Source organism: Branchiostoma belcheri, unplaced genomic scaffold (assembly GCF_001625305.1).
Source record: "Branchiostoma belcheri isolate BF01 breed outbred unplaced genomic scaffold, Haploidv18h27 scaffold23, whole genome shotgun sequence".
NCBI lineage: Eukaryota > Metazoa > Chordata > Leptocardii > Amphioxiformes > Branchiostomatidae > Branchiostoma > Branchiostoma belcheri.
This window is the reverse complement of record NW_017803824.1, coordinates 1,292,768-1,310,697: the sequence shown is the minus strand read 5'-3', so window position 1 is coordinate 1,310,697 and position 17,930 is coordinate 1,292,768. Positions and strand designations below refer to the sequence as shown.

The 17,930-nt window shown below is 43.3% G+C and overlaps 1 protein-coding gene across 4 annotated transcripts in view; it reads right to left on the bottom strand.

The window, feature by feature from the left end:
• Positions 1-17,930, bottom strand: part of LOC109470698 (sodium-dependent proline transporter-like) — a 34,226-nt gene that overhangs the window by 8,827 nt on the left and 7,469 nt on the right. The window contains exons 1-9 of one of the 4 annotated variants that reach the window (XM_019769729.1): positions 9,322-9,642; positions 8,785-8,941; positions 6,393-6,524; positions 2,481-2,607; positions 1,915-2,037; positions 1,385-1,517; positions 904-1,038; positions 533-636; positions 299-423 (exon numbers count right to left, since the gene is read on the bottom strand). In XM_019769729.1, coding sequence (XP_019625288.1) covers positions 299-423; positions 533-636; positions 904-1,038; positions 1,385-1,517; positions 1,915-2,037; positions 2,481-2,607; positions 6,393-6,524; positions 8,785-8,941; positions 9,322-9,363 — 1,078 coding nt within the window. In that variant the 5' untranslated portion in view covers positions 9,364-9,642. Of the gene's footprint in view, positions 1-298; positions 424-532; positions 637-903; positions 1,039-1,384; positions 1,518-1,914; positions 2,038-2,480; positions 2,608-3,996; positions 4,685-6,392; positions 6,525-8,784; positions 8,942-9,321; positions 9,643-17,930 lie in introns of those variants that run through there. The other 3 variants (XM_019769730.1, XM_019769732.1, XM_019769731.1) reach the window with 3 other exon arrangements.

Below are 17,930 nucleotides of genomic sequence, written 5' to 3'. Positions count from 1 at the left end.
GGTGGGATAGTCTGGTTTGAGGCTAGACCAACTTGTAGCGTTGTGATAGATATTACTGACATCTCAAGTTCAAAATTGAAGTTCTCGTCCAAGTCGTTGTGTTAGAGTGTCATTGACATCTCATTTAAAAGAACAATTACTACGTTTTCTCTCACTTCTACTCTGTAAAACTGGTGTCAGCGGTGGGATGGACTGGGTTGAGGCTAGACCAACTAGACCTACAAATTACTGATATCTCAAGTTCAAAATTGAAGTAAAGTTCTCGTGCAAATCAAAATTCAAACAAAGATTTATTTACCTTCGTCTGCAACCTTATCAACCGGAACGTCCAGCATGAAGGACATGTGGCCAATGATCGAGAAGATAACAAATCCCGAGAAAATGCTCGTGCAGCAGTTACCAACGGCGATGATCAAGGCGTCCCTGTTGACCAATCAGCAACCGTTTAACGTTCAAAGTGACCAATGATATCCAATGTTACAAAATAAATCACAATGATGAAAGCAGAATCACCTAGTTTATTTTTACATACCTCATAACATTGTTGTGGAACTTGTTGTAGCTGGACAAAGTCGCAAGGCTGCCGAAAGCGAGACCAAGGGAGTAGAAAATTTGGATTGCTGCATCTCCCCATACCTAAAACATAGGAAACGATTTTGAGTCAAACTTCACCGTCATCATCATCATTCAACCGCGACGGGGACATCGTCTACCTGATACCGTGGACCCAGTGTTGACATCATACTTCAAAGAAGCCACTGACAAGCCTCACTGGGTGAGTCTTATTGAGATGAGGAATACCAGAGTGACTGGTCGACAGTTCTAGGTGAGAGAACTTCTTTGTGTTGGATCAAATGCTTTAACCCTAAACTTGCTACATCTTTGTACAAAGAAATGCCGTACCTTGGACTCGGCTAGTCTGCTCCACTCGGGGATGATGTAGAAGCGGATGCCGCGCTCAGCGCCCTCTAGCGTGACGCCGCGGAAAAACAGGATGAACAGCACCACGAAAGGGAAAGTAGCGGTAAAATAAACCACCTGGAGGAAGGCAGATAAAAAATATTTTACTAGAAAGGTAACATTTGCAAAGCAAATGCATAACGTTTGCCTTCGCATATGGTGATATTGATGCTGTTACTCAAACACATTCATATATATGGTCATACAGGAGTCTAAATCCCTCCTACTATAAAATTGCAACATGATGTAGCCCAACACCAGTTACCATGGTGACAGACGTCTGGTTCAGGTCATTGGCCATATTGGTTTGGAGAAGAAGAAGGAGGAGGAGAAGAAGAAGAGGAAACAGAGCAAAAACAATATGTTTTCCTTCTTAAAGGTAAACATAAATAGTTAATGCACCATATCGAAAGAATGTCTTCACCTTGCCCGATGACTTCACCCCCTTGATGAGACAGGCGCCGACGATGACCCACGCCAGCAGCAGACACAGGGCCAGGTCCCAGCGGACCGTACCCATCTGGTCTATTCCCTTACTCAGCTGCAACACCTTGTGCCTGGAGGGATGGGTAACAAACGGTTACGACCGACAAAATTGATTGTATGTTTCTATGTCTGTATCGGTATAGCCGGTATAACCGCCCTTCCGCGTAACACACCAGCTTTGGAGGCACGCGGCGCGGCGGCAGCTAGCTATATTACACCGAACGACCTATTATACTCAATCTTTGCACATTTAATTGCAGGAGTGGTTTTAAGCTTTCTAGTGATGGTGCCGAAACTGTGTTTGATGGCAACTAGTTGCACTCAACGAAACTTCACGAGTTTTATCACCAAAGAATGGCCCGTCCGACATTACTCTCGTATGGATAAGCTACCGAGGTCAGTGTTGCTTGCAGTTGTACAAGGTAAGTGCAGCTATGTGAGGAGGTATCGAGAAGTACAACAACTTACGTCCAGAACTCATGACTGGCGCTGACGCGGGTGAAGTCTGTTGAGTTGGTCCCGTTGACTCCCAGCGTGACGTTTGTGCCATTCACTCCAAACGTCTTCCCACACTGATCAGTGTTCCACCACCTAGAAGTCAAGTATATCTCATCTACATTTTCTTATTTATATAATGGCTATTCATCGGTTTACAGCAACTGCAAAGTTCTAGCTACATGCAGAAGTCCTGGTGGTGGAAAGAAGATGCCGGTGTACTCTTAGACTATTTGCTGAGAGGGGTGAAAGAGGCTATTTACATCAGGGTCCATCACCCTTCACTCAACCGCGACGGGGGCCGACATCGTCTCCCAGATGACTTTTGGAGCGGGTACAAACTAACCAGGATGGTACCTTGGCTAATGGACAGTATGTAAAATCATTCTTTATTCGAAAATAAGAAAGTGACAAAGCCCAGGTCATTTCGGTCATTGCTGTACACATGTATAATACAAAAGCACAGTACAACATGTCACATAACATTGCACAATGATTGGTTTCACTTGAAAATCATTAGTTTGTCAGTAAATACATACTGGTTGCACAGTGTCCAGGGCAGCACGTTAGTGAAGGAGGCGAACAGGTAGTACAGGGCCCAGGCTATGATCACGTTGTAGTAGATACAGACCAACGCTGACACCACCACCATTGCGTATCCAACACCTATAGCAAAGACACAGGGGATATTTTGAGACGGTCCCAAGGTTGTTCAGGGTTTCTTAAAGTTTCCTACCCGCCACGCCCTTTGTTACGTCATTCATGGTTTTCCGTTTCCGGTATAGACTCGGAAGTGACGTAAAAAGCTGAAATTTTTTGTCAAAATATTTCCGACATTAGCGTTATGTCAAAAAGTGTTTGTTCATCACCGTTGTTAAAAGTTTGGCAAATTTAGAATTCAGCAGGATAGGTCACTTCAGAACAAGTGATGAAAACCTTTTGAACATTCCAAATGGCCCTTAAAACGTTCGTTGTAACCGTTTGACCACGTGACCATTTCTATTCTATACGTTATAATTGGAAGTCACGTGATCGATGTTTCCTGAGGAGGACTCCATCACGTGACTTTTACATTTCTTGCCCTGGCGCCTTGCAGGCGAAAGCACGTTTTGGAAAACATTTTCTTTTTTTTTTCTTTCTTTTTTTTTTACCAATATGGAACCTTGTGCCTGCACCTGCAGTACATAATGGTGGTCATATGATCAAAGACTAAATAGATATGTTTGGGGGTACAGCGGGAAGGTCGGATGTTGTTGGGCCGGGATGGAAAACCAGAAGCAGCGTAAATGATGGGCGCTTAGCCGTCCCTCTGTCAAAATAAGCAGAGGAGACGGACTTGGCAGGTAGAAAATACAGACGCCGTAAAAATCACATGCATTTCATGAAATGTGCGTTTTTTTTTTGTCGTGCTTTTATGTATAATTATGGTGGTACATCATATGTGTACACAGAAAGTTGGAATGGGTGGAAGTTTTGGTATCGTGTCGCCAAGACTGTCGATTTTTCGGCGTCTGCAAGAGCATTCACGCTGCAAGGAAAAAAAGAAAATCAGTTTCTTGGTATCAATCATGAAAAATATCCGTACAACTGATCCTTAGGCACATGACAGACAATTCCAGAATATTGCCAGAGATGTAAGCAGTATAACAGATCAAGATGCTCAAGATTTTGTTAAGTACACAGACCATGACAAATTGTGCTTCAAATCATGCCAAACGATTTTAACTCCCATTTCTGTCCAAGAAACCATGCTACCACACAGGGAAGTACACTAAGTTAAAATCTTTGATTGTTTTGTATTGTATCTTTTTTTTTCTTTAATACTGCAAAGTTGTGACTTTTACGCACATGCAGAAGACTACTAGTATTATTATTCATCAGAAATTTTGAAATTCCGAATTTCAGGGGGAAGATTACTTTGAGGGGTTTGTATGAGTTACAGATAAGATGTGTCAAACAGAAAGTGAGCACACGGGCGCGGGCCCCGTGAGCGGTTTGTGATGGGATGTGGATTGTAAACTAAGTACAGTAGCCACGATAGTGTTACGTAGAAACCTCATCATGCACGCAGAACGGGATGTAACTAACAGGCTGTGGAGAACTGCCAGCCCCTCGCGGCCTGCCACCACCTAATGCATGGTAGAAGTCCACCACAAATAATACACAAGAAACCGTTAGTGGTCACAGCCAGGCCACAGCAGCGGATCCGGACGAACGTCGACCAATCCCGAGGCGCCACACTGATGCGACACTCCCACGCGACCAATCGCGGTGGTCGTTGCATCAATCAGTGGGCCTTGATTGGGCGACGTTTTCGAGGTGCAGATCGACTGCTGTTCCAATGGGACTTCTCAGGGGGAAGCAAGGGCGGGGATGGGGTTTAGAGGAAAACTACATTCCCTGCTTCCCCCTTCTGCAAACAGGAGACACCACCGCATTTGCCTCCATTACATGATGCACTATTCCCAACCAAACGGTTTGAAACACATACATGATTCAGAAGCCGAGAAAACATTTAAAAAACCGATGCATAAACACAGTACATCAAATCGGAAACATCTTCAGTGTTTCTGAACCAATGGACCACAAACTGCTGCGATGAACGATTGTTTTATGGTAAGTAAAATAAATTCAAGATTGGCAATTGTTGTTAAGGTAGTGACGTTAAGAGGCTAGCGGCACACGGCGCCATTTTTAAAACGACCAAACGATGTTAAACCATGCCGTTTTCAAAATGGCTTACCGACAATGATAACATACTGTGTCTGCTGTGATAAAATACCGTGTCTGCTAACCACTAACTCTCACTACACGTATTAGTATTTGGTCACATCTAGCAAATTTGGGATTTCGTTTATTTTTTGGCGACGCCTCAAGAGCGGAGCCTGTAGTATAGTGTTAGTTTAAGTCGTCCATGGGTACATCACCAGTGCTATCATTGGAGAACAATTGCGGTATTTTTCTCACTGTAAGCAGATGTCCCACAAAGTCTGCTTTCACCCTCACTCACAAGGACGGCCCGTAAGCGACATTGTGTATTTCCGAAGCTTGAAAGGCTTCAGAAATGCCTTGGTCTGAAAATTCATCCCTGTGTGATTTTATACCATGAGATCATTATCGTTTCAACCTGAATATATCAATATCTCGTTCTGATGTAGTAGTAGATGTAGTATTTTTCTTCTCTTATGTGTGTGACAAAATATATTGCTAGAGATCGTTCAAGAAGAACATACTTAGGGTTTCAACTTTGTTATGTCTCAGTTGCTTGCGAGCAGTCCTTCAAACAAGTTTCGCCAGTTTTCAATCAACCCTCAACATTAAATATGTTTGGAGGGTCTGGCAAAAACACAGAGGTTGGCTCCTTTGGTTTGAGATGTTAAAATTGAACAGATGGTTTCATGCTACGATTGTAACGTCTTGGTGGCAGAAACATGCACGTAAAGACACAGACATCTGTGACAGAAGAGTTAGGTTGTGGTCTTATGTTCAGCCTGCTCTGTGTTTCTTCCATGATTTTTCCTGCACTCCATAAGAAAAGAAAAGAAATGCAACCTTCACTTTGGCTTACGAGGTCCCATCCCATTCCCTAAATCTCATTCAAAAGTGTTCAGAAATGTTAGTTTTGGTCATTTTTGGTTATTTTTTGGTCATTGTGGCCGGCAGTGAGAAGTATATAAAACAGAAAGTGATGAGTATAAAGTGGTCTGTTTAGTGTTAAATCAATCTGTGAAAAGCAATGGTTACAATATATGCTTCGAGGTCTTGGAAAATTCCCGTTTTTGCCATCTGTGCTAGCTGTGTATGCCACTCTTGACGCGGACGCCATTTTGAGTCCCATGCTCCTTTGCGCCCACACGAAGCAACCGTTCGCATCTACGTCATATTTACGTCATCACCGAAGCAACCAATGCATTTTGATTGCACGTGCGACTACCAACGTCATGGGCATTAGAGAATGCAACTGGCCAATCCAAAGTTACTGAGTAGGAAAGCCAAAATAATCAACCTTCTCCCTGCTGGAGTGGCCTTTTGGCGCCAGATTTGCATTAGTAACGGGGTTAGGCAGCAGGGAAAAGAATGTGTGCATTTCAGCTAAAAAAATTGAACGGCTCTCAAAAATTTGTTCGAAATTGTTAGATATTTGTTTAAAATCATTACTAAAAGTTACTTCAAAGCAGGTAAAATGGTAACAACGTTGTTAGTTTCACTGTATCAGTGGAAATTTATCCAAATCATACCCGGTACCCTCATGCATACATTCCACACTGCTCTCACCAAACGCACGTGACGCTCACTCGCAAAGGATGACGGGATAACAAAATGGCGTAGGCACCTTCATGATCTTTTTCCCACATCGAAGTCATGGTCAAGTGGCATTGTTGCTGGGACTGGGCCTCTGCCAAAACAGATCAGTCTTAACTTTAGCGTGGAAACGAGATGATGTATACTACCTTTGAAAATAGGGCTGACGTTCCAGATCGTGATTGGTCCCAAGCTGGCGAACTGTCCGAACGACAGTTCCATAAAGAACAGCGGGAGGCCCGCACACGCCAACATGATGACGTACGGGATAAGAAAAGCACCTGGAAATAAGTCGGGAAATAAAACATAAATATTTCATGAAGATTTCATTTTATTAGTTTAGCGAATTATAGATCTATGCATCTAATCTCCAAGCAGATCTTTCGGTGGCAAGACAGTATCAATTGGCCAGAGGAGTGTCCATTAGCCTTCGGTTGGGAAATGGATACAGGACGGCCAATGGATACGGTCTTTTGCCACCCAACCGAAAGATCTGCTTGAAGATTACTATGCATGGGCAAAACATCATTATCATATTCCATTGATTAAATATATTTATATAATCAGTAACGTTACATCTAACGTTATTAGCATTTATTACTTTCAAACATTAAGTCTCAGCTACTTCGTTCATTAAACAAAGATTCCCCTCTATAGCTATGTATCTATATAACAATTGTAATAGGCTTGGCAAGGGTAGGAATGATCTTGTTCTTAACTGTACATTGTGTGTATGTAACGCTACATAAATAAACCACATTGCCCTGGTAGACAACCTACATCAAATATTGTCCTAGTCCCACCAAATCGGCCAATCGGTACAAATAACTACTTGAAAGGTCACGCCATTGCACAAACGCACCTGTGTAACAGGTAAACGTTTATGGCACCAATAATATACACCAAGCACGTAAACAACCAATTGGCATATTTATTTTACGCCTTTTTATGATTTTTTTTTTGCTTTATGGTTATATCGTGATTGATCATTTTACAAGAATCCAATGCTCTGAAAACACCTGCAAGGTTGATCCAGTCTTTATGTATTGTAAATTTTATGTTCTGAAATACTCGTATATAACTCGTGGACTCAGGGCTTTGCTTCTAAGATGTTCTTCACCTATCAAATTTAGCCTGGGTGCCAGACACACAGCACACTAGGCTCAAAGTTATCACGTACGAATAACTCTGAGCCTTGTGTGCTGTGTGTCTGGCACCTAGGCTAATCAAATTCATATCAGTCCTAATCCTTCCCGACAGTTTCTCAGATGCAATTACTTCACTGAGAAACAATCTACCTACCGGTAACATAATGTATGTCCTAGATCAATATGGGAGGGTCTTAATTGCGTAGCCAGGAGGACGTGATGACTTTACCCACGGAACAAATTTGTCAGTCAGTAGCTGACGTATGCGCACACATGCGTGTGATGGAAAGTTACCTGTTAATAGTTAACTTTACACTTCTACTGGTTTCGTGCACGCGACTGGGTCGAACAAAGGCCAGTATTCTTTACAATTTATAGCTTTGAAATAAAGCTATAGATTCCAAGCGCACAATAGTCCGTTATACCAAGGAGGCCCATTGTTAAAGCCTCTACCAGGCTTCGGGAGGCGGCTGGAGAGAGTAGAAATCGGCCAAATAGAGATAACATGCCAGGGGAGTTGGTCCGCTAGAGAACACAGTTTGCCGCACCCGGGCATGTATGTTATCTATCTCTCTATTTGGCCGATTTCTACTCTTTCCAGCCGCCTCCCGAAGCCGAGAGGATACAATGGTTATACAGTTCAAATGTTTCAGTGAGATAGGTAGTCACCGAAAACGAGTGTTGAGTTCCAATGCATCGTGAGGCCCCTCACATTTACTCTCCAAGCAGAGGTTGGTGGGAAGATCATTACCTTAGTATATAATGCTCCGTTTATTCTGTCGCTAACCCCGCCACATTCGGGTGTCTAAAATAAACCAGGCACGTCCCCTGACCATAAATCAAAGCGTTAGATTTTACCAGAATTTTCTACACGCCATTGAGTTTCCATTTGAGGGAAACGCCTATCTTCTAAAGCAGGTACCCCTGCGTAATGGTACGATGATTGATCACATTGAGAAGAAAATCAGCATATAAGCAATCATGCGTCCTTTCCACGGAACACGTACGCGTGTTCTCTTTTGGCCGGGGCATGTATTAGAGAATGAATCATGTCGTGAATTAACGGAAGGACTGACCGATGCACAAACGCCGCTCCGTGTAGGTCAAATGAAGAACAAGCGGAAATATACAGAGCGCGCTTGAGAACTAGCCTCTATCAGGTTTCGGGAGGCGGCTTGAAAGAGTAGAAGAACAGAACAGAGAGATAACATGCCGAGGGAGTTGGTCCACTAGAGAGTACAATTTGCCGCACCCGGGTACTCTCTAGCGGACCAACTTCCTCGGCATCTTATCTCTCTATTTTGCCGATTTCTACCCTTTCCAGCCGCCTCCCGAATGCTGGTAGAGGCTACTTGAGAGCAATGCCCGGAAAGAATGTAAATTCTTCCCTTACCTCCTCCATTCCTATAGCATAAGTACGGGAATCTCCAGACGTTCCCCAGCCCGATGGCAAAGCCCAGGCCGGAAAGGATGAAGTCTAACTTCCCAGTCCAGTTCCCGCGGTCCGCATTCTCGTCACCGCCACCGGAGGGCTGGCTGACTTCGTTTCTCTGTAGAATCAATGCAAGAGAAAATTTTAAGTTTACAAATAGCATACTGAGATATTCAATGTTAAACACATACACACACACACCTGTCCTTGCTTAGTCTCTACCAGACTTACTACGCTGGCTATATATAGGAGAATATTTGCCGGGGGAGTTTGGCCGCCTTGTGGTGTGACTGGCCACGCAGGGAAAGAAACTACCTCCCCGCGGCCGGACTCCCTTGGCCAATTTTACTCTCTTTTTTTGGCCGAATTCTACGATCCATATTCCCTTAGAAAGACCTGGCGGAGGCTATCCTTGATGCTGAATAGGTCGCATATGGAGTAGAGAAGCAAAAGCTGCTGAAAACGCTTTGCTTATTTCGCTTTTCCTACACGACATACCTCAGGAATGTCTTCCCGACGGACTTCGTAAGACAGAGCCATGTTCCTATTAAGCGTCTGACGTTCACTCGTGAATTAATCGAAATAACGTGACACAGGTTATACACCTGTTCGCTACATCACGTCAATGTACCCAGCATTCATAGCGCGCTGGGCGGCGACCAATGGCAGGAGACCAGCGGAATTGCGCGCCAATTACGTCACAGAGACGCATTACAAAAAGCAAACATGGCAACAAATGAGGGAAACGTGCATTCTGTGACTCCGTTAATGATTCAAACGTTACGTCTAAAACGCGTCCGGCGCAACAGGTTCAAGTGTTTGATAAAGCTTAGGCTATTGCCGGGTGGGTGGTGAAAGTTATCAATCAACCTATAGATACAACGTCTAAAACACATGTTCAGTCTTCATAAAATACATAAATCAAGAAACAAAAACACGTAAATCAAAGCAAAACAAAAGACTCAACATCTAAAACACATGTTCGGTCCAGTGTTGGTTTTATAAATAACATAATCAAGAAACAAAAACACGTAAATCAACGAAAACACGTAAATCAAGACAAAACAAAAGATTCAACATCTAAAACACATGTTCAGTCCAGTGTTGTCTTTATAAAACAAATAAGTCAAGAAACAAGAAAAAACACTTAAATCAAGAAAGAAATAAATCATGATACTTTTTCTTCGATAAAATTTATCGATAAAAAGATTGCAACATTATGTAACCCAACACCAGTTACCATGGTGACAGAGTCAACAAATCAGGTCATTGGCAAGGTTAGTGTTTGGAGAAGAGGAAGAGGAAACTGAGCTAAAACAATATGTTCTCCTTCGGTAAACATAATGATACAGGTGGACCAGTAAAAAGATGTACAAATGGTGCAAAGCACTGAGCTCGACCCTACGGCTTGTAGATTAGTATGTTTTACTTCCAGTACGTTACTGGCATGTATTAAATCTCGGTATGTATTACATCACAGCACCTTAAATACACAAGTTACAGGTGAAATGTGTTGCCAGCGTGTCATTCGAGATCTTCCTCTGTCAATCTTCCTAATGCATGTACATGTGCGTGTAGGGGAAATGATGCGATTGTTATTTCATTACCATGACTATTAAACCTGTGCCGTGATAAATGGTTCTGATGAGAATACTTTGCGCGGGAAAATGTTGCCGTAGGAACGGATTAGTCACGGTTAATTGTGCACCCAGGGGTGTGTGGTAACTCTAATTGCGAAATCGAATTGGAATTAGTATCTATTAGCGTTTCCTAAGTCTGCCAAGGACGAAATGTTATCATACCTAGCCTCTAACAGGCTTCGGGAGGCGGCTGGAAAGAGTAGAATTTTTTCAGAATAGAGAGATAACATGCCGAGGGAGTTGGTCCGCTAGAGAGTATATGGTGCGGCAAAATGTACTCTCCAGCGGACCAACTCTCTCAGTTTGAAATCGAGTCAGTCAGTACGTTTTTGTAAACAGAGCTGTTTTCACCTATTTTCCAGGACTCCGTCATGGCGAGAATGTCATACAAACCGGCTGCAGTCTTATTTGGCGCTCTCACAGCGCACGGTCAGAACAACATGCTTGCAAGGTCAATGACCTGAAGTTATTTGCCGGTGTCAAGTCACAGGATAGACACACAACAAGCGCTACTGTCGAGTCAACAAACAGAGAGAGTGTCTCTCAAATAGCGACCTGTCGCGCGGCCATGAATTACGTGCATACAGTCATGTCACCGGGGGGTTCGACTACTCTCCAAGCAGAGGTTGATGGTGGAAGATCGTTAGCTTTTTATATATGGCCCTTTTCTTTGTCGCTACCAAATCTTGGGAGGGGAAATGGTTACAGACTGGCCAATTTGATACTGTCTTACCCCCACCAAAAGATCTTCTTGGAGATTAGGGTTCGACACAAACCACCACTAGATGTAAAGTGTGTGATAAAAATTGACTTGCAGCTCGACAACTATCGCGAGATTCAGCTAGAGTGAACGTGGAAGATGTACCTGTATGATGACACAACTTGCATAGATGGCTTCGACAGTGAGATGACTTATGTAGTTTTACTATAGATATATTTTAGTCTACCATCGCTATTTGCCGTCACCTGTACTTAGTTCGCAATGAGCAAAAATGTACAATAAAGGTCTTTCATTCAATCATTATATAAAGTGAAAATAAGGGTAGGAATTGCAACAAAACGTGTACAACTGTTTCACAGTACATGAGAACATGTACATTTTACATTTCATTCGACCACAAACAAACCAAAAAATTTACCAAATTCCACGATCCGTACCCCCGTAGAAAAGCCTGGCGGAGGCTACCATACACAAGTAGGAAATATTTCCGGTGTCAAGTACCAAAATAATATCCATCATATATATATATAGTAACAAATGACTGGTATTTCGGTGAAGGTTTTCTATGGTGTTATGGTGGTAAAAATAAATCGAGATGTCATTGACCTCAAATTGTAGGGGCAGTACAGTAGGGGTATTATCATTAGATAGCTTTAATAAAACAATATTAAGAGTTAGATATTCAAGGGTTAGGTGTAACACGTCGTTCGGTGTTATGTAGCCAACTGCCGCCGCGCCGCGTGTCTGCGAAGCTGGTGTGTTACGCCTTAGGGAGGTTATACCGTCTATACAGATACAGAAGCTGGTGTGTTACGCCGAAGGGCGGTTATACCGTCTATACAGATACAGAAGCTGCTGTGTTACGCCGAAGAGCGTTTATACCGGCTATACCGATACAGAAATAAGGCCGTAGCATAGTAGCAAAATATTTTGAGAAAGAGACTAGAAGAGGGAAAAGGGAGAGAGAGATTTTATCGCCATATTGTTGTGCAGCTTGGAAGGAAAAAGACTATACGTGACAGTTGGGTGTACTTTGACGAGAGGCCCCCCAAAGGCTTGAATTCTATCAGCGTCTGGCAGACGAATGACCTGGCAAAAATCCAAACCATACTGACTGATGTTTTGGCTGGCATTTGCCCTGTGGAACATTTGCAGATATGTAAGATATGCAAGGGGCTCACGGCATCAACATTTTTGTCTTGCTACACCGATCAAGGGCTTACATTTCTGCATTGCAGACGTATATTAATTAAGAAAGTCAATAGTGGTCTTAAAGCAGGGTTTAAGCATTACATGCGTGATGTTACGGGTACTCATCCATTGATACAACGCTGTCCATCAAGCTAGGTGTATCAACCGAACATTCATTGTAAAAATATATTTCCAGAGCGCCTTCCTCGAGCAAGAGTAATAAAATATATTTCTACACCCCTCTAGGAGAAGAGGAGACAGTATAAATCAGGCTAAAATGGGGTGAAGGGTCGCCAAGAAACGTTGTCCGGCAAAAATAAGCTGTCCTTGATCATTGGCCCTTCTGACAAGTCTCATACCACAAAGAATGTAGTTTCACATTTGATGGCTAAGATTCGGATTTTTCTATATCACCAAGTCAACGTCATGTCGTGGTTTGGTAGAATTACGAATGGGTCTATACGAGTGCGAGAAAAACGACATATCAAGTAACTGCCATCTTTGCAAATACAGAAGAGTTTATTTTGAGCGTAGCTTCCATTTGCAGGAGGTCATTGACACGGAAACACTGAAAACCTGCACTTGATTAGAATGGGGCCACTGTCCTCTGCTTTAATACGGAAAGGTCTGCTGTCTCCGTCCTTTAATAGGCTTTATACAGTAACATTTTCTTACACGTACAGTCACCAGTTGAAGAGCTTTTGGCACCGAAAGGTGACTCATCATATTTCAAATCTTTCAACAACGCCTTCAAATTAGAATTGCTGAAGACCTTTTCTTATGAAATATGATCCAAATCCAGTGCAATTAGGCCTGACCTCGCTACAGCAGCTCGACCGTGGAGCTTGCAAAAATACTTGGCACCCCAGTTTTACGTAGCCTCCTTCGCAGACTTCTCTGAGGTGGCAGTGTTAATTTTTTTACGGGGAGCGACGCGAGTTGTTATGCCGCGGAGGGACGGTTTTGCCGTCGAGGGACTTTGCCGGGAGAGACAGTTTCGCCTAGCCTCTACCAGCCTTCGGTAGGCGGCTGGAAAGACTAGCAATCGGCCAAATAGAGAGATAACATGCCGGGGGACTTGGTCCGCTAGAGAGTGCAGTTTGTGCGGCAAACTGTACCAACTCTTCTGGCATGTTATCCCTATATTTGGCCAATTTCTACTCTTTCCAGCCGCCTCCCGAAGCCTGGTAGAGGCTACGTTTCGCCGTCCAACATCCAACATGTTAGTCGGCGAAACTGTCCCTTCGCGGCGTAACTCCCGTCGCTCCCCGAAAAAAAATTGACGCCGCCACCTCAGAAGTCTGCGAAGGAGGCTAACCTCAACCCTGGAGCTTGCCAAAATACTTGTCACCCCCGTTTTACGAGGGCAGTGGCCCAGTTCTGTCAGCTATGCGCGGTGTGATGTAAATCTCCCGTTACTAGCAGCACATTTTGAAGATGCTTTACCGCTCTCATGTTTTGACCTAAACGATGTCTGTATAAACAAGTGTTGAAACATGGTCACCACCTGTGACCCTGTACACATGCCTGGATCCAATATTATATGTTTAGCCTCTACCAGGCACCGCGGATCGCTGGAAAAATAGCAGAAATTGGCCGAAACAAAGGGATAGTATACCAAGGAAGTTAGCCGGCCAGAGAGGATCCAATGTGCGACCCTGGCCGGCTAACTCCCTTGGTATACTTTATTTCGGCCAATTTCTACTATTTTCCAGCGATCCGCGGTGCCTGGTAGAGGCTAAACAATATTATCCGCGATGAAAACAAGCATTGGGACTGAGGTGGTACTAACACACATTCAAGTTGATTATTATGTGCCCTTGTGCAAATTTCGTGTCATAAGGATAACGCAAACAAACGACATCAGTTATATACAGATTCAAGTTGATTATTTTTATGCCACCGAATTTCATGTCATATATAAGGATAACGCAAACAAACGACATCAGTTACATACACATTCAAGTTGATTATTTTTGTGCCATTGTGCGAATTTCATGTCATAAGGATGACGCAAAGAAACGGCATCAGTTATATACACATTCAAGTTGATTGTTTTTGTGCAAACAGACGATATCAGTTACTACACTTTCAGCAACCAGCGAGCACAGTTGCGTCAGGCTAGCGCCGCTGTTTATTTGGAGACGTGACATTTTCATTGAAGGCTCGAACTGTAAGGATCGATGCGATGACAGGTTCTGCCCTTCTTGTATGCCCTTGAAGGTGATTCTAGGTCGGTACCAGGTCGTGAGGCAAGTGGTAGTGCCATAGCCTCTACCAGACTTCGGGAGGCGGATGGAAAGTGTAGAAATTATGGCCAAATAGAGAGATAACATGCCGAGAGAGTTGGTCCGCTAGAAAGTACATTTTGCCGCAAAGCCTGGTAGAAGCTAGCAGTGCAAGTTATCTAAATGGACACCTCTGGCGTCTTCAGCAATATGCATGCTGAAACCCATCTCAAATACTAGTACATGTATATATAAGACAACATGAAGTTCAAGTTGTCCTTCCCGTGTGTCTGGCCTCTTTAAAAACCACACACTCTACAGTCTACGTACGTGAATGTGTCCACGCGTCTACCGTGTTGTTTTGTTTCATTGTCGTTATGAACAATGGCAGACTTAAAGATATCAGCAATGATGTTTAATACGGATTAGATGACTGCAACCTAGGCACTGTATTTTTTGGCAGGTATAAAAGGAAACGATTTGGATGAGTCCAATTTCTTGTGTGAGTCCACTTTCTTGTGTTGGCAACTTGTTTTATAAGGAAACGATGGTTTGTTAGTTCGTTTACTGAAGGTCTGACATGTCCATGGTCTTTCATCAACATTCTCACGCCCCTGGAGTGCGACACTGTGACAGACAGAGAATGTTGATCCTGTGACAGGGACACACGTCGCGCAGTTGAGAGCAGCACTCCCCGTGACGTTTAGGTCAACATTTATTCTGTCAACCCCGTCTGTCATTTTACACCAAGAGGAAGAACACCGAGGAATAACAAAACAGTCTTATATTTACCTATTTTTACATTGTGGGAATCATTTTGTATCCTTGTATGTTCTTTATGTATGTCTAAGTCAAGTAGTGTATCTTTTGTCTCCACTTTTCTACATATGTTTGTTATGTGTCTGTTAAGTCTTGACCTGTACCTAGCCCGTCGTGGCATGAATGTACAATAAAGGTATTTTATTTTATTTTATTGTAACGATATGTTCATTGTAAAGATATGTAAAGATATATTCAACTCTGTCTCTGGCATCGAGACTCTTTAAATCTGTTGTACTTGATTGGAGAAATTTAAAAGGCTTATTACGTAAAACATTTTACACCACCCCTTCCGTTCTGCTATATAGATCTGTCCTTCAAAAATTCAATTCCGTTTCGTTCCATTTCACGTCTCTCCGCTTCATTTACGACGACAGGATACGCGCGCGTGTGACTCATCTTTGTTATTTGCTCATCAAAATTCTCAGATTTCAAACCGCCCTTATTTAATAGCTGAAGCGTCTCTAAAGGGAAGAGGCCGTCGGAAACAGATAGTGTTATCAGGTCATCACTGATCGTCATTGAGAGAACGTGAACACTGTTTTGACCGCAAGTTCGTGCGAGGGCTGTCAAATCAGAAAGAGTTGGGTTTCACTTCAATGACCCGTCTTCCTTATCTAGACCTTGAACGCTGAGAAATCTACCAAAGGAGTACGTATGACCTAAAATTCAAACGATTTTTTTAACTGCGATATCCAAAGGTTATAACCACGCCAACTCTGTGGACACAAATAACATCATAACTAGTCTTCCGTCAAATTTCGATTAGCCTCTACCAGGCTAGAGAGCAGAATACGATCGGTTTTAGCCTCTACCAGGTTTCGGGAGGAGGCTGGAAAGAGTAGAAATCGGTCAAATAGAGAGATAACAGGAAGTTGGTCGGATCCGCTAGGGAGTACATTTTGCCGCACCCGGCAACTTCCTCGGCACGTTATCTCTCTATTTGACCGATTTCTACTCTTTCTAGCCGCCTCCCGATCCCAAAGACTGCACTGGTAGAGGCTAAAACCGATTGCGTGTTCAAGTTCGGCGTACATAACAGTAGCCTGGATGCCAGACCCATAGCACACTGGACCCAAAGTAGCTCAGTGTGTACACAGGATAACTTGGGCCTAGTGTGCTATGGGCCTGGCATTCAGGCTAACATAACAGTTAATTGTAATAACAGTTAGCATGAAGACTGTTGGTTCGTTTCCTAGCAGCAAATTGTTCTCGCAGCTGCTTTCCTCGCCTCTGCTCTCATGTGAGGATTATCAATGGTATCTTCAGATGGCACTTTTCTCACTGTCTAAATCCTTGTCGACGGACGACTGATAACATTTCATACGCGTCAATCCACGACAAAACTGACGTACGTCAATCAATATAACTGACGCAATAACGTTAATGTAACGATTTTTCTTATATTCTTTCCTGTAGGTGTGGGTCACTTTTGTTGAAGAATCCTTTTTTCTTTACCTTTGTCAGAAACTAAACGTTTGTGCAGATGTATTTTGTATGCAACACTGAGGAAAGATGATGCAATTTCATGCAATCGCGCAACGTCGTTGTCAATTTGGGCTACACTGCACTAATCTGGAACACTAACTAAACCCGGAGATGTTTGTGTTTTGTCTTTTGTCCGACCTCCTGCTGCAAGCACAGCACTCGCCATGCTAAGACAACAATCTCTGCAAACTGACGTTCGTGCTGCAAACGACCCTGCTAGAAAAATATACTAGTACCTGTCGTTTCTAGTGTACTGTAACTAGCAAGGGGTGCTCCCCCTCTCCCCAAAATCCTAGCACCCCTCCCAAAATGTTCATATTTAGGGTTTTCCCTTAGTATTTTCATGAAAATTCGCTGCTTTTCATCAACCGATTAGGTTGCACCTCTCCCCTAAGAATTTCTGGGGAGACCCCTGTAGGCTCCACAGAGACATTACGTCACGTCGGGGCAGTAGCGATGGAGGATGGTTTCTCCGTTCGCTCTCTCTCCAGCATCATCGCGAAAGGATATGTCTGCGTCTGTCGCTAAAGGCGGGGGTTCCAACCTGACGGGCATTCGCGAGCAAACGTCGCTCTGTTGCATCACATCAGTCCTGGCCAAGCAACACATTCGAGCTCATCTCACTTCAGTAAAACTTACCTTCTCTCTTCCTAAATACATGTACATCATAGCAACATAGTAATGCATCATAGCCCAAGAGCGAAACAGAAACTGTACTGTTCACATTTCCTTACAACATTCGTAGATTAGTCATAAAAAACACACATCCATCCTCACAAATGCACGCTCCTGCATACAATAGAAATCCTCTCTCTCTTTTTCCCCACGCAAAGTGCGCAATCTAAATCTACAGGTTTATCCCCATCAACAAATGTGCCCCGTAACGTTACATAGCCATACACAGGTTGGCATATCCCTACAGACCTGCGCTACCTGGATGCGGCACTAGGAGTGTTTCTCCCGTACTTAACTGTATGTACGTGTACACAGAAAACAATCCTTACCCCCATAGTTGCAAGA